Genomic DNA, 17,412 nt, shown 5'->3' with positions numbered 1-17,412 from the left:
CGATGACGTTTTTCCTGTGCACGTTTTTACACAGTGAGCGACACGCTTATCGACAATGCTTCAAGTCAACAGAGCATACTAAATATACAGTAGTCTTTTACACTACAGTGTTATGTACCAGTATGACTTTTCTCTTCCCAGCTTGTCGGTTAATAATGTCATGACGATTATACATTCTTTTTTCCGATAGTTAATTATTCCAAGTGTCAAAAGAAAAATGATTATTTTTGTAAGTCATTTCAAAACAAAAATATCTTGGAGACTCATTCATCACACATCAAATGGCGGCTATTCAATAGGAGTTCGTTAATTCAGTCAAGCGATTTTTGCAGCGAGATTTGTTTTTTAAACCTTGATATATCATTTTGTAAGTGTCTATTCAGCAATGTTTTTGAGTAAACATGATAGAAATCATAATGTGGCCAACCATTGTTCTTTACATTTTAAACATTCAGTCAAATGTTTTGATAAAACATATAAACGGTCAGTAAGTGGTATGCCATGTGGGCTAGCAAAATAATTCGTATGGTACGCCATGAATCGACAAAATAGTCATGTAGTACGCCCAATAGCTCTATGAGTACGCCATAGATTGAAAAATAATTCGTATGGTACGCCATGGACTGGCAGAGAAGTCGTATGGTACGCCATGAGTTAATTATGGGATTCTTTATTTAAAAAGGATAATTTGATAATAAAAAAAAACCAAGTTAAGAGTCCTCCTTTCCCCTCCTTAGGAGTACTAGTTCCCCTGTCGGGGGTACCAGCCCCCCCCCCCCACCCCGTCCCGTCGAGGAATAGCTGGCGCTACCACCACCAGGCGCACCCAGCAGGGTCCAGGTGCAAAATTCCCTGGTTGGGTTCGGGGCGGATCAAGGATTTCAAAATAGAGGGGGACGAAGAGGAACTTTCACAGATGGAGGGTGTAGACCATCTCATCCCCACTATGGTTAGAACTGAGGTAAGACAACTTAGGATTATGGAACTTTACAGTGGCGGATCCAGGACTTCGAAATAAAGGTGGCCCAGGGAGGGACTTTGACAGATAGAGGGTCTATACCACCTCAGCCCATGGTTTGGGCTGAGATAACAAACAAATTTACGATTATGGCACCGTCCTCTAGATGGCCGGAAATGGCACTCACAGACTTAAAATTTGAAAATAATTTTCTTTTTTTCTCCAATTTTTTACAATTTAAAAAAATTTACGGGGAGCCTAGCCCTCAGACTTAAAATTTAAACATAGTTTTCTTTTTTCTCCATTTTAAAAATAATGTTGACAAATTTAGGGCAGTGGCGGATCTAGAGGGGGTGAATAGGGTGGCTAGCCACCCCTCTTCGGTGACTGTAAAGAAAATGGTTACTTGTCTTGTGTGTGTGCTTCCATATACTCTCGTAAAAGAACACTTTCTATTTTAAGTTTACACGTGTCTTTATTATAATTTGAGAAGTATGAGAAAAAGCGTGTAATAATAATAATAATAATAATAATAATAATAATAATAATAATAATAATAATAATAATAATAAGATTAGTTTTCGGCACATGAAGTAGGTAAAGTAAATTAAAAATACAATCAAAGACAATTGAGTTTTATTTTCAATGGACCAACAAGCGATTAATTAGATAATGATGAATTTTACCCTATAAGAAGAGAATGCTTTTAAGTTTTATTTTCTAAAGTGCGCCATCTGTGGCATCCTTTAAAAGAAGTCCGATGACCCTTCCCCAGGAATAAAGGTCAAGCAATCAAGTATCAAGTAAGTATCATTATTAGATATCTATGGTTGCCGAAAATCGCTGGTAAAAAACGTAATTTTGTCTAGGCCTGTGGTGATGTGATGATGATGAATTTTAGTATATAAAAGTGTCATTTCCGATCACCTACAGCTAACTATTTCCTAAAATTGTCGAACCTCATTCCCAACCATGGTGGGCCTAAGGTGAATGTGGACTCACGAAATGTCCCCTTCAGCTTTAGCAGCAGATCTGCGCCGTTGCCAAAACCACCCACCCCACTTCTTAGTGCTTCACAAATCGCATTATCCAGCCCCTCCCCTACTGCTAAATCCTAGATCCGCCACTGCAGGGGACCCAGGTCGGCTATATAATATGTAGGTCAACTAGATAATTATTTACTATGTGACTACAATAGAACCACTCCTTTGGGACACCCTATTTAGGGGACACCCATATTAAGGGGACACTTTTCCGTGAAACGAGGGGCAAAATCTCTTTAAACACTACAGCCAATCCCAATTAAGGGGACAGGGATAATTTTTGAGTGTGCAAAATGGAAAAATCAATACAATTTCACCCCTATTAAGGGTACACTTCTTTTTTATTTTATCATAACAACTACAGTAGTCACAAAATAAGAAAAAAAAATCATTCAAATTTATATTTTGGCACCTTTTGAGCAATAAATTTAACATCAAACCAGATTTTTTTCCATTCTTAGAATGGCCATTGGATGCCTACATGTGTTACTTCGTAGAAATAAAATCTTTGTTATTTTTTAAGATTAGCCATGGAGATTTTTTGTTTTGTGTATTTTGATATAGATTTTAATCTATCCGGACAACCTGCATCGTGGTTTTTTAGTTCGTAACATCTATTAATCGAGTATTCTATCCTGTGCATTAGAAAAAGAATATTTGGTCATTAACATTTCACACAAATAAAGAAATAATATCGGGAACATACACAAATTTTGTAGTTTTAATTACATATCTGTTAATTTCATATCTTAAATGAATTATTTTTTGCATTGCAAATTATTGTTATAAATTAGTTGTAAATAAACTATAACTCATTCTTAGGTCAGTTAACAAAATTATAAAGAATCTATGTCATAATTATACGAATACATGTCAAAAACCCCTATTATTTGGACAATTAATAGGGGTTAGGGGTTTTTAAAATTTTTTTGACGTTTTTGGTTAGTGTACCTATATATATGGCCTGTCTCTTATACACATCTAGATGTGTATAAGAGACAGCATCTCGGCGGTAGTGCGACTCAATCTATCAAATGCTATTTAACAAATTCTGTGTACAAAGACATGACTTTTAGTTAGACAATGCACGACATTTTCATGCTGGTTAGCAATTGGTGATTAAATCACTAATTGAATTTTGATGTAAGTGTAACATAGGTTAAATAACACGTCGTCATGTTATTTTAGTGTAGGGTCGCATACCAACGTTACATGTAAGATGAACAATACACAAGTAGCATTACAACGTTCTGCACTGGTAAGGCCTTTTTAAGTCAGTTTACCGTCAAACCTATCCTTTTAATTGTTGAATAAGTAAATAAATAAAACTTGTCGTTATATTTGTTATAAAATAATTTGCAGTACGGTATTAACATTTGATATTTTCCACACCATCTTACCTGAATCATGCAGCTTTGTTGAGTTAGATCGTTAGAAGTCCCAGTTAATGATCTCAATTCTCAAACTGTTTTGACTACTCTACCGATGACGGACGAGTAAAGTGTCTAGCATTTTGATGGAGTTTTTGTAATCGCTTCAAACGCAAGAGGGCGATAATTAGAAATTACGATCAATAAATTCGATATTGTATACTGTACTTAGTGTACGGGGCGCCTTTCCTTTCTTCAAACACAACCTACCTCCATGCAGAAACAAATACTGCATGTATAACATTCATTGTGTTTATATACCACAATACAATACTACTAAACAACCATTAAAATAATTAATAGGCCCAACTGCTTATAATGAATAATAATTTAATGTTATCATTCAGAATGCATTTTTATTTAAAGAGAGGATATTGCTATAGCCATGGCGGTATAAAATTAGATAACGACTTCCTGTTTTATCATTTAGATGTTGAGGGTATAGGCGACACCATGCTCAACATCCAATTTTGTAACAGTACGGGGAGTCTATTGGATCCAATAATGAAGTAAAAATATACAAAGTTAAAAAGTACCCAAAAAAAAAATGGTTCTGAGAGTATATTTTCTGACCATTATTTTCCCAAACATCATTTGATGAGCTCCCGTCCCCCCGCCAACCCTTAGGTTCGTCCGTCCATCACATGCTTCCCCCGCCAACCCTTAGGTTCGTCCGTCCATTACATGCTGCATATTTATGTGTCCAGAATTTTTAACCATCATTTCTTGGAAAATAATTCCACAAATGTTGATTTTTATTGCTTGACGGTAGGCTGGTGGCAGGCCAAGAAACCTACTTTACGTAACGGTATAGTATATCAGATGTGTCTAGGTCCGACGGTGTCGCCCAAAGAGAAGCCTACATTACGTATGTGTCTAGGCCTAGGTACACCAGGTCCGTCAATCTTAGCCGTTAAAGTATACTAAAACACTAATAGAACACACAGAACACCTTCAAATAATAGCACAGGTAAGTGGTCGATATGCCACAACTATCTCAGCTTGTTCAATGTTTACTGACAGTCGCGAAAACAACATAAAGAACTTTTCTAGGCAGCTCGCGACAGAAACAAAATGTCGGGAAAGTTTGACCCGACGCATGCGCAAATCAAATTTTCGACTAAAAAACGACTCAAAACTGGTGGTAGGGGGTATATGTCGCCTACAGCTTACATTTTCATCTAACCGAAAAAACAAACATTTCTTGCACAATTGCATGTTCACCAGCAACTATCGAGCACAATGTATACCTGCCGCGATGCACCGTTTCGGAGCCTATTTGTTTACAAATATGCTGACCTCTTTTGGTTGCACATCTCATTGAAACATTTTACATGTGAACCATTACATTAGTTCCATGTGACCTAAGGTCACAAAGGAACTAAAAAGGAACTAAAAATGATATGACCTCAACAGTGTATTGGGAATTGTTTTCAAACTTAAGCTCAAATTTGCCAACAGAATGCCTTTTTAAAGACATAAATAGCAATGTCCAAAACGGCGCCTCGTACTTGATACAGTCCTTCATCCTATTAGCACTAGTACTAAACCATATACAATACAGCTCCAGTTAGTTGTAGGCCTAATTGTGTTGTGTATTCGGGTTCTGGTTCTGGTGGCTAAAGCCGACCTCTTAATGACTTCAAAAGTGTAGGAGTATAACAGGCGGGGTAGAAATAGTGTTGAATGACAGGAAAGGCCCACCACGGCAGTTTAAGACGCGCAGCGTCAGTCATGAGGAGGCTTGCCTCAGGCCGCATTGAGGAGCTGATTGGTAGGTAACTCACAATTAAAAAAGCATCGCCTTTGCCAAAAAAAAAAAAAAAAAAAAAAAAAAAAAAAAAACCCTTTCCAAAAAAAAAAAAAAAAAAAAAAAAAAACACCATTTGGTAGTGAAATCTCGGAGCGTTTAGAGGTAGAGTAAGCGAAAATTACACCTTCAAGAAAGGAGGCGAGAAAGTTTGGATGTTAGAGTAATGCACTGAATGATGACTATCTTGTATAAAAAAAGTTATTTTCTAGACCATCGACGCGTGGATGAAAGGGTCCTGGCACGCGGTGAATATTTATGCCACACCTCTTACATTTTATAGATTTATAATATCAATTAGTTTAGAGTTAAGTAACCAACCATGTTAATAAAACAAAATTAAGAATCTGATGTAAACTATTAAAAATCATTGACTGAAGGTTAGTTAAGTATGTAGGTCGACTCAAGTGCCGAGAAATAGGCATAAAACTAGGTGATATAATGAGGGCAACTCGTCAGATAGGCCTACGTACATTGTGAGCTCCCGAGAAATCTCTAATTCAAATTGATTTCGCGCTAGATAAGTACACACTATACCCAGGGAACAGTGAAATGAGTTCACTGTTCCCTGCTATACCTAAACAAAATTACCACAAATTGCAAATTTCAAAATCACTAATCTAGTTTATCAACTTAGAAAGATGTATATTCGTCACCAAATTTACAGTAAAAGATTTAAGAGATTCGGCTAAATAGGCCTAATTATACTGCAAAACAACGAAGATATACATGTGCATATAACAAAACACTACCGGTATGAAATAGCAGGAGTTATGAAATATACGGTAGTTATATATTGGCTCGTAAACTGATAACAAATTATAGTCAGTCGGATCTACCTACAACAGAGGGCCGTAATTGAGTAAAATTACGAATCAATTGCAAACTATGTTTTATGCGAATGATATAGTATTCATTTGACATAAGTTATAAGGCCGACCCAACAAATTGAGAAATTGGAGCGGTGTTGGCGTTGCTTAACGGCCCCTCTACATCCTTGACGAAAGCGGGTTTGGTTTCCCGCGTGACCAAATGCCGCGAAAATGGGTTACTGACTGAGGCTATAGATTTCTGATTATCATGCATAATTTCGCCCGTTTTTATCATTTTAGAAAAAAAAAATACTTAAAATATACAACCTGGTCTTTTCTTCGTTTCCATAGATTTTGACGGAATGGAATCGCAGCCGACGATCGCGTGATCTATGATTCTTTATTATAATCATTCAAGATTGATGCGCTCAACAAATTAATTAAATCTTCTCGAGAAAGTTATATTTAAAAGCAGGCTCAATAAACTCTCCTTTGTGATTTTTTTATATAGGCAATGTATAGGTCGTTTAAATCCTCTACGATTAAATCTTTCAGTGAATTCTACACGAAGTAGATTCTCAAGACAGTTGTATTATTTTCAATCATCGTAAGTATGGTGTCGATTGGTTAGCAAACTGCAATGACATCTTTAAATTCACCAGAGTGCGTGCGAGCATTTGTCGGTTCATTTCACTGAGCTAAATGATTAAAGTACAACTATCTTATGTGTCAAACATTTTGAAATAGAACTGAAGTTGTTTAATTCAGTTGCCTCTTTTAATTTACTTAAATATATTTTATCGGTACAGACTTTCAACCTGTTACGCGATTACACTTTATAGAGAAGTAGATGATAAAAATAATGCTTAAAAACAATAGGCCTATATTTGCAGTAATAAAATCATCAATAAAATAGTGTTCATAATTGGTATTCATTACATTGTTATTCCATAAATGGAAACATTATCGATAATCCTGAAGAAAAAGGCCTCGACAATCACAGAAAAAACGTATTTAATGTTTGGCAAATGATAGATTTCGTAAGTGTGTATATACCAAGGACTTTTACATGTAATGACAGGTATTAACTGTAACGTACCGCACGATCGTATCACACAAACATGTTGCTGGGAACTGTTTTAGCAATTGGTTGGAGTTTTATAATGTTTGGATCAGTACCGGTAACAGACCGTGCTAAATTAATGTTTCTCGTCCTCGATACCATCATGTTGTCATCTGTTGTTTCTGAGCTGAAGCAGAAAAGAGACTTTACATTCGTCCTGACGATAGTGCACGTCGTCTTGTTGCAATTGAAAGCAAGGAAAATAAATACACCTTGGCTACTGTTCAGGATGATAAAAAGAAACACAGAAATCATGTTTTGTGTAAAAGCCGCCAGAAATGCGAAAATCCACGTGAACCCCATGATACTGGATAACTACAATAAATAGAAAACACATAATGTATTACATTAAATACTTTTACACCAATGAGTTAAAAAAAATACATTAGTAAATACTTTAACGTTAATGTTGCTGAGTGGATGTTTGCCTCTGAGCCGCTCACTTTAATTCAAAATATGCCACACTGTCGATATCAACAGAGACGTAACGCAAGCTTATAAGATTCATTATGCCTATTCTCAAATTCTACCAATTTTTATACCGTATTTATTATAATAAACGCCCCGCTTTCAATAAACGCCCCATCTAGAGCCTCATTTGAAATAAACGCCTCCCTCGAATAACCCCGAGGCGTTTATTTCTTTCTCGAATAAATGACATCCCCCCCCCCCACCCAATGACAAAACAACTCTAATGGAAGAAATATCACTCTAAACACATCTATTAATGTTCTACTCCAGTAGAATTGCATATTTGTTCTAATCGGGTTGGGATCAATAGTATATTATCACGGAACAACACATTTTGGCAGTAATTTATAAAGGATAACCCACGGAAGTCTGAGGAAGACTTATTTCTAGTGGGGTACTTCCGGTGGTGATTTGGCAGTACACCGGGAGACAATCCCCTACTATACTGTACTGCGTTATTTAACGTTCACATGGGCCATAATGCATACGGGACCAACGGCTTAATTAACTCATCCAAAAGACGATGCGCTATCGCAACTTGCATTTCAACCCTCCAGTTGAAATACAAGAGAGCATAGGAATTGACCAGGGAACCAAGACATCTCCACGACTCAGTGCACACAACCCTCCAGTTGAAATACAAGAGAGCATAGGAATTGACCAGGGAACCAAGACATCTCCACGACTCAGTGCACACACATTGGCTACCACCAGTTTAGCTGACTGAGCTTTTACAGTGAAATAAAGGGGCGTTTATTGATACGTATCCATTTTAAATGAAACAAATTATGGGGCACACCTCCCTCGAATAAACGCCCCCTAAAAATCCCCCTCCTAAAAATGTTATTCAAATAAATAGGGTACAAAATGATTGTAACATACGTACCTTAATGTATATTATAATTTCCCTTTGAAATAGTTCTATAATCGCATTACATCCGGCTTCGGATTGTACGACCGCGCGTGTCTTGTGAATGCTACGTATAATCAGTAGAAATATAACAAAGTTAGTGAAGATTACGATAGCTATTGGTAAACCGAATGCGTATAGATTAGCTCGGTTATCAATAATCCAGCAGTTACTATGTACATCACCATATGTAAACTGGACGGTCAGCATATGGTGCAGAATCAAGCAGACGAATATAATGACAACAGGAAATCCCCATCCATAGCAACTGTACGCAATGCACATATTGTAAGAATTCTCCGCGTAACGCATTTTTAACTTCTGCATGCCTAAACCATGCCACGCTTCAATTGCAAAAGCGTTTTGCCAAAAAAATACTGATAACCAAAAGTAATGAAGGAGTACGGCAAATGCTGTACATACTCTTGTATCAAACCTTGCTAGGTGCTCACAAAGCACAAGACACTGTCCAACGATGAGAGCCACAGAAGTTTGGACTATCATCTTACCGGGAAGGTTACGCATTGACTTTATTATACAGCGAAACACAATAGTCAGTAGAAGTCCAGCAACCGACGATAATGTCCCGACAATGTTAACCCAAATCATCGTTTGAGAAAGTTCAAGAAACCGATTTTCATTGCCAAAACCGCTAGCTGTATTAAAACTCGTAGTGTTCAAACTTTCAGAGCAAACGTAGAGGGCTCCATCTCCAGTAAGCTGAAAACTTTTTCTTGAGAATACCGTTTGTGTGTTGGTGTGTGTCATGGCAAAATTAAAATTATCGAATACAAAATCTGATTGGTTATAAACAACCATTGCGCATGTTTCATTAAATGAAACTTTGCATATTGTTGTTCTCTGACTTGCGCATGTAGGTCTACTGTCGTTTTTATAATATTGGAATTTCTGCATAGCTAGAGCGTAGAAATAATTACCAAATGTTAAATTAGGTATAAAATAGAAATTAAAATCCTCATCAAATGACTCTCGACAGGCCTCGTATTCCCCTTCAAAATTAGAAGTAGTAGATAGTACTAAATCGCATATTTGTACGATATTAATACCAATCGAAGATGCGCAATTGTACCAAGTTATATTAATATTTGTTGAATTTAAGTCTATCCATTCGTCAACAATGTGTTCCACTGTTAAATAGTACATTGTAATACTAATCGTTGTCAGATCCTTTAATTCCAGACTATTAAGTTCTGGTAGGTCTACATTTTCTATGACAAATCTTGTAAGCAAAGTTGCGTTCTTGAACGTACCTTCGACTTTAGAGTAAAGATACTGAGATTTTAATTCGTTCCCTGCTATAATAATATGATGTGCTTCTGAATCTAGAAAATCGCGAATACAATTACTATCGAATTTTGTGTACGTAAGTTCATAACGTATTGTGGTAACAAATGTCAGATTCATTTTGCACGGGCGTAACTGGAAAGATTTAATTTTCTCATCGTTGGTACAATTAACATTATTTTTGTTTCGCTTTGGCGTGTCTAACTTTTTTATTTCTTCTAGTTTTCTTAAACATGTACTACCTCTCAATTCGTACATTTCTGGACAAATTAGTGAGATGCACTGCAGGGTAAATGGGTCACCAATATATCCCTCACCACAGGAGGGCGCACCTTTAAACTCCGTTATTTTTGTACCAACACCTGAAACTTTTGTCCTCGATCCATCGAACTGAACCAAAATTAATAGTGTACTACTCGATAATACCAACGGTCGTTCGCAAGGCAATTGTGAAAGGAGAGTAAAAGAACCTATGTTACAGATGGCGCAATGCCAGTTTCTATAGAGTTGGCCGTTTTCAAGATAATAACCTGGGCCTAAGTAATCCCGGCATGCGTTTTTATCAAACTCGGCTGAATATTCAGGGCAAGCCTGAACAACAGATTCGGATTGAGGTACACATTTTCGTACTGGATAGAAATAACGTGGACTATATTGATAACTTGTTTTGTTGTCGAGAAAATTATTTAAACTATTGGAATCTTCATCTGGGTTGCTATTTAAAAAATTATAAAAGTCATAATTCAGTCTACTCTCTACAACCCACGGTGCTAAGTCATTCAGGCTTTTACCGTTACAAAGTGCGCAAAACACATTCCGAAACGTAATACCATCGCTAATGCAAGTCACAGGTAATGAATAAATCAACGATTGTTGTAACAAAGAAGAGTTTTGGCAAAATGATATCAATTGTTTTGTAGGTAAATTTACTTTACTCTCTATTTCTTTGCAAACCGTTACCATCCAATATGCACCGAACTGATGTAGACTTATCCCATCCCGGTTTGTCACAACACATGTGTACACATGTTCATTAAATATTGTTTCTGCCATACCCCTGTCGATGCTTTGTTTGTGTCTGTTATCAATATGACTGTATTTGAATATGTCTTCTGCGTTGTCTTTTGCGCATAGGTGGACGTAGTCGTAGCAACAATCTTTGAAGACCGAGCAATGAATGTCACATTGACAGGTTCGATTGTGCTCGTATTTTCCGCAGAAATTCGTATTAGAATCCACACAAGACGATCCCTTGCAAACGAAAGCGTTATTATCGTAGGTACTGACCAATTCTTAAAAAAAAAAACATGACCGATGACCAATAATTATGATTGTATGTTTTCTAATGAAGACTATATGCACATTGCAATGGAAATCGTCTTTCTAAATGATCGTAAGTTATTATTATATGTAATTCACATTGAAGTGAACGTGAATTACATTTATTTCAATTCGTTCCATGTTTTGTTTCATATTCTTAAAAATGAATGACTTACCAACCGACTGCCTAACTGAGCAACTGACTGCCTGGCTTAGAGACTCACCAACTGACTGCCGGAATAACTGATTGACTGACCGACTTAATGATTGACTGACAAACTGGATGACCAGCTAACTAACTGACTGTCTGTCTGGCTCAACAACCAACCAACCGACAATCAACTAACAAACCGATTGACTGACGATGGTGACCATTATTATTATTAGTAGTAGGCCTATTATTATTATTATTATTATTATTATTATTATCACTACTACTACTACTACTACTACTACTACTACTACTACTATTACTACTGATATTACTATTATTATTATTGTCACTTGGTTGGCGCTAAAGCCTTAATTATTGATTAGATTACTAAATATTATTATTATTATTATTATTATTATTATTATTATTATTATTATTATTGTCACTTGGTTGGTGCTAAAGTCTCAATTATTGATTACTCTATATGTATCCGAATTATATAAGAGCATACTTACGACTCCTGTGCTGTGAAAACAAAGCAGACATCAACAAAAGAATGACTAGATGTATGCTGGCACTTTCCATGTTATTCTGAAAGAATTATCCGCCAAGAAATCTTAACAGGAAACTGTAATAAGAGGTTAGATGGTATAATTACGTCACCATTAGAAACAAGATAACAGCAAATACAGGTTATTAAGAACATATTATTCAGAATAAAATACAATAGGCCTATAATGAAAAATAATAAAAAAGAAGAGAATAAGCAATCGAGGCTAAAGAAAAGTTGATGAAAATTGTGATAGTGGTGGTAATGATAATGATAATTCGTGATGATGATGAAGATGATAATGATGATGATGATGATGATGATGGTGAAGATAATAACATGTTGATGAAGATGATGGTATTATGATATTGACGACGATTACAACGATGAAAAAGCCAATGGTGACGGTGATAATGAAGAAAAATGACGAAAAGTAGGATGATAATACATGATGTAATGCCAAATACGATGGCGATGAGGATGGTGTTTGATGGCAATATAATGACGATACGATGATGATGTAGATGTTTGATTATGACGATAACAATGATGCGTAAAGAAAAGGTGTCGGTCTTTACCTCGTTTACATTCGTCCTGCTTTGTCTTTTTCTTCCAATTAAGTGACACTACAATCAATCTTCGAAGCTCAACCACATGAAACTCAAACTCATGACAAGTTGAACTTTCATATCATACCCTGAAGAAGAATTGAAATGACTAAACGTAAAAAGACAGGCTAAACCAGTCACACGTCGCAAAAATCGATTTTATATTATTAATATAGAATCTTGGATTGAAACGTAAAATGAGAGCTATAAAATTGTAAAAGAATAATTTAAATCCAGCTATTCGTTATGAAGTTACAAGAGTTTAAACAGACAGCTATTTAAAAAAAACAATATTTGAGAAATCAGACTTTAAAGTTGATTTCGGGCATTTTTCAGGCAGAAACCATCACCAAATCGTTAAAAATTGTTGTTTTAAGATTAAAAATGGGGAAAATAACAGCATAGCATGATGATATATAGATAATAAAAGGTTAGTTTAGTGCAATAAAATATATTTCAAACATTTTGATATTCCAGCATGTTTTGACCATTATCTGAAACAGGATTTGCGACGAGTAACTGGTTTGGCTTGTCTTTGCTACAAATGTAAACAGTACAACTCGTATTGGTGTCTTTGTTACAAATGTTGCCTTAGTATGCCTCCTGTGCTAGACCATGTACAGTACAACTCGTATTGGTTGCTCCACAGGGGGTCTACGACAATCTTGCTTAACACTTTAACAATAAAATCACTCAACTGTAAAACTAAATGTTAAGTTTAAAGAAACAAGGTCCAATCAGGGAACAGTTAATTTCACCGTTCCCTGGTCCAATCTATCTAAAATATTCAATAATAACAATACGTTCAAGAACACAGATTTGAATCAACATTTAATTTTAGTTTATCAAATTATTCTTATTATGTTAATTTTTATAATGCTTAATTTTATTTTGTATTTAAACGCATCTATATCTATTTCATTATCATGGTCAAATAAAAATTGTGGAATAAGCTGTAGTTAATTCAATAAATTTTCCGGATTAATTTTTTTTTTAAATTATTTTTTGGCTTTTTATGGTTTTGATTCAAAAGCATATCAATACTGTATTAGTCTTTAAAAAACAAATCATCAATCTGCTACTCAAAGCATATTGTATGTATAACGGATATTAGAAGCAACATTCAATAGGATGAAGCCATATTATCCAGTATACTCGTTCACGATTCGGCGGTTCTTGTACTTCACAAGTATGCAATGATATCAATATCAAGTATTATAATTAGGCATTTGGAATACTACAGTCATGTACGAATGAGTTCTGTTTAACGTGAGTGTAGACATTTTTGAAGTGGAGATGTAGCTTGGCGGCTAAGATGCCTTCCAATCTAGGGTCCTGGGTTCAAATCCTGTGATGGCAAAGAATTTGTTTCTCCACCAGAACAGTGAAGAGACTTGGCTGATAAAGCATCATGTTATTTCATGTATTTAAGAGGGCGCCCCCTGAATATCAGTTGGCGTTCAATGATACGCTGGGGTCACCCTCTATAAATAAAATCTTCTGTAACATTAAGAATTTTATTTTATCATGCACTCATTTGCTGCTGGTTTATACCGTTAAAAATTAAGTAAGCTGCGGAAAACTCATAGTTCCCAACCACAGAGAAAAAGCTTAGCTCAGTTGGCTGAACTGGTGGTAGCCACTGTGTGCGCGCTAAACCGTAGCTGTCGGTCCCGGTTCAATTCCCAACGCTGCTCTCCTTGTGAAATGCAAAATTCAAATTCTCAAAGTTGGTCCTGTGTGCAAAATGGCCCATGTGCACGTTAAAGAACACATTGCACTTTTCGGAAAAGAGTAGCTTTTCAATCCGATTGTCTCCTGGAGTACTGCCCATTCACTACCAGAAGGACCCCACTAGAAATAAGGTCTTCTTCAGCCTTTCGTGGGTTATCCATTCATCCACTGATGGACATCGCTCGTTATGCTTCTCATGGCTCAGACCTACCTCATAAATCAATGCATACTGCCGATTTTTTTATATTTTAATTCTATTGTTCTATTTCATTTATTTCATATTAAGGCCCATGCTATTAATTAATGACTATAACCAAAACAAGAACAGAGAGTAGCGGAGTGTGATGTTAACTAAAAATTATGCTTATGTACCGTACGGTAGCTTATAATTCAACCTAAACCTAGGCCTACACGTTTTTAGAGGAATATGGCACTAATCTAACTCTGGATGTACAATATAATTTTAATCAACATTCAGTGAACCCATAATTAATGTAATCATACGACGATGGACATGGGAAATAGGTAATACCGACAATACAATCAGTGGGTAAACATCTTTGGAGATATAAGGATTTGCTATAAAAAGAACGATTGTCTTTTTTTGTAAAATTATGTTGGAAGATTGCTAAATTATTTTGTTTTAGCTATGTTTTTTTTTACGATAAAGAGTGACCCTTACAGCGTACCCTAGAAGGTCGGCTGATATTCAGGGCCCTCTTAAATAAATGAAAATAACGTGATGCTTTTATCAGCGAAGACTTTCATGAGGCTTAGGGAGTGGAGTTGTTTGTAGTCGTGAGAAGAAGTCCTGTTGTGACAGAAATTGATCCCAGGACCCTGGGATTAGAAGGCAAGCATCTTAACCACTAAGTTATTAAAGGTGTTGTATTGGTTTGCATTTTTTTAGCAGTAGCAGCAGAAGCAGTGTAGTAGTAGCCGCAGTAACTGCTGTTGCTACTGAAATCGATATTTTTCCCCAGTACATGAAACAATAACAGACACAATAACAGTATAATAATAGCAGAAACAATATAGGCCTAACAGTATATTATAATTATATCACGTCATAAATATATCCAATTAAATACAACTGAAATACATAAATCCACGAATCAAACTATTAGAAAATAAATTCATTCAGATTGTTGAAGAAAAAATATACTGTTTTTCGACATTTAGTCACATGGTCTGCAATAGGCATACCTATGCCTAAAGTTAGTATGCATATCGACTGTATGCATGCGACAGGCATATAAAGAGAGTTCAAAAAATAATGTGATCAAAGACACACAAAGCCGACATTATCAAAATTCACTATTAAATAAATGATTACACGCTTACCTAATGATTACGGAAACCATAACTATACAGTCACTCTCAGTCAAAACATATTTGAGTAGATAAAAACATCAGTAAATTATTGGAATAACTCGCATTAAATAAAGCACAAGTTGCATAGGAATTTATCGGACTATAACGCTATGCACCGTGCACTCCCAATGGTATCATATGATTTGAATCGTCATACTTGATCTCGTTGTCATGGCTACATGACCTATATGCTTCTCAGATTTAGCCTCTTGTCCTCACAATGACACTGTTTTGTAATTGTATGTATTTACAAACATATAATATCATAATGATTACCACTATTAATATAGAGCTAATTGATGAAACTAAACAACGATAGGCAAGGCCTATACAGGCCTAGTTTATGCCAACATAACCGACCTAAATATTAAATCGTGTGGTAATTACTGAAAGCGATCCATGACCATTGATAGATAGTAACGAATAGGCCTACATTAATCGGTGATCGATAGGCCTAATTGTTATTTGAATTTGAAAAATAAAAAAACGTTTTAGATAATATTATGCAATTTAATAATGTTATAATTTAAAGTACCGGTAGGAGTTTAGAGATTTCAACACAATCATAAGAGGCGGATCCAGAGATGTCCGAAAGGGGCCGAAAGTGGGGAGGGGGGCGATTGAGAGACAACACTACCCTATTGGAAATTTTTTGTTTTCTAGACGCTCGGAAATAACATCTCAAAACACTCAAAACAGAGGTTTTATGTGGTGCAAATTGCGTATGTTCATTGGAGACAATAAAAGTTTTCTGAGTCTGATTCTGATTCTAAGATGTTCAAACCAGTAAAATGATTTTGGTAAAGTCAAGCACAGTCAAGGATATGAAATAACGAAAGTATGGAAAACCTATCATTAAAGAAAAATTTGAGGACATTCAGAAATTATTAACAGGAAATTTTACAAATGACGGTACCTCGTTGGTGTCTTGAGGACAATTTGGTAAGGGCAGTTGAATTATTAATTTTATACTCGATTTGATGGAGTGAACTATGTTTATGTTAGGTACCATGAGATGATTAGGTTTAATGTCTCTGATGTCGAAAGGCCTTTAAGAAATATTAAACTTAAAAATGCCTGTGGGCAAGATGGAATTATTGGTAAATAATGTTTACAAAGGTCTTACTTGCAGATAACCAACCATCAACTTCTGACGCGTGCCTAATATTTAACAGCGCCCTCAACGTCGACAATGATCTTCTTTACAAGATTTCACTAGTTGGCATCATGATTTGTATACAATTTTAATGATTTATTGATTAATATATACTTTTTATGTGTAAGCTTATATGCTATTTTAATTTGTATAATTAAGCAAAATAACAATGGGGTTTAGAAAATTAATCTTATAAACAAACCCTTTTCTTTCTTAAGTAGAACATACACAATTCAATAGGCCTATACATTAACATCTTCTAATATCCCTCCGTTCGTAAATGGCAGGTTCGTAATTGGGAGATGTTACTGTACATCTAAATACAAAATATAGAGAATAAAAAATGATGCAGGAACAAACATGTCTAATTTAGTTACACTATTTGTCGGGTATACAATACACAGAGTTTTTGCCGCAAATAAATTTATGCCTTTTTTTTAAGGGGCTGGGGGGCCAGTGTTTAGAACAAGATAATCGAAATAAATGAGAGATGATATTGAAAGGCAAAGACCCGCATAAAACTTTTTAACATATTTAGGCAGGATAACATATACAGACGAGATAATTAACGATGTTTACAATGTGCTCCTGGAATAATACTGTACAATACACAACAAACAAGAAGGTAACTGAAACAATTTTGGGGGAGAGTGT

At 35.6% G+C, this 17,412-nt stretch overlaps 1 protein-coding gene across 3 annotated transcripts; it reads right to left on the bottom strand.

The window, feature by feature from the left end:
- Positions 1-6,614: 6,614 nt before the first annotated feature.
- LOC117106761 lies at positions 6,615-15,714 on the bottom strand. Of its 3 annotated transcripts, XM_033248186.1 has the most exons (5): positions 15,573-15,714; positions 12,465-12,583; positions 11,852-11,964; positions 8,534-11,154; positions 6,615-7,491 (listed from the first exon to the last, which is right to left on the bottom strand). In XM_033248186.1, exons 3-5 carry the CDS (start codon positions 11,919-11,921, stop codon positions 7,165-7,167), a joined length of 3,018 nt encoding a protein of 1,005 aa, XP_033104077.1. In that variant the 5' UTR covers positions 11,922-11,964; positions 12,465-12,583; positions 15,573-15,714; the 3' UTR covers positions 6,615-7,164. The 3 variants fall into 3 exon arrangements, with proteins under 3 accessions (XP_033104077.1, XP_033104079.1, XP_033104078.1); XM_033248188.1 differs by lacking the exon at positions 12,465-12,583; XM_033248187.1 differs by lacking the exon at positions 15,573-15,714 and having other exon boundaries at positions 12,465-13,129.
- Positions 15,715-17,412: the final 1,698 nt, after the last annotated feature.

The sequence above is a fragment of the Anneissia japonica genome, unplaced genomic scaffold (assembly GCF_011630105.1).
Source record: "Anneissia japonica isolate Jap-2015-1 unplaced genomic scaffold, ASM1163010v1 scaffold2471_len1564793_cov202, whole genome shotgun sequence".
NCBI lineage: Eukaryota > Metazoa > Echinodermata > Crinoidea > Comatulida > Comatulidae > Anneissia > Anneissia japonica.
Note: the sequence above shows the minus strand (reverse complement) of the source record. Positions and strands in the feature narration are given on the sequence as shown.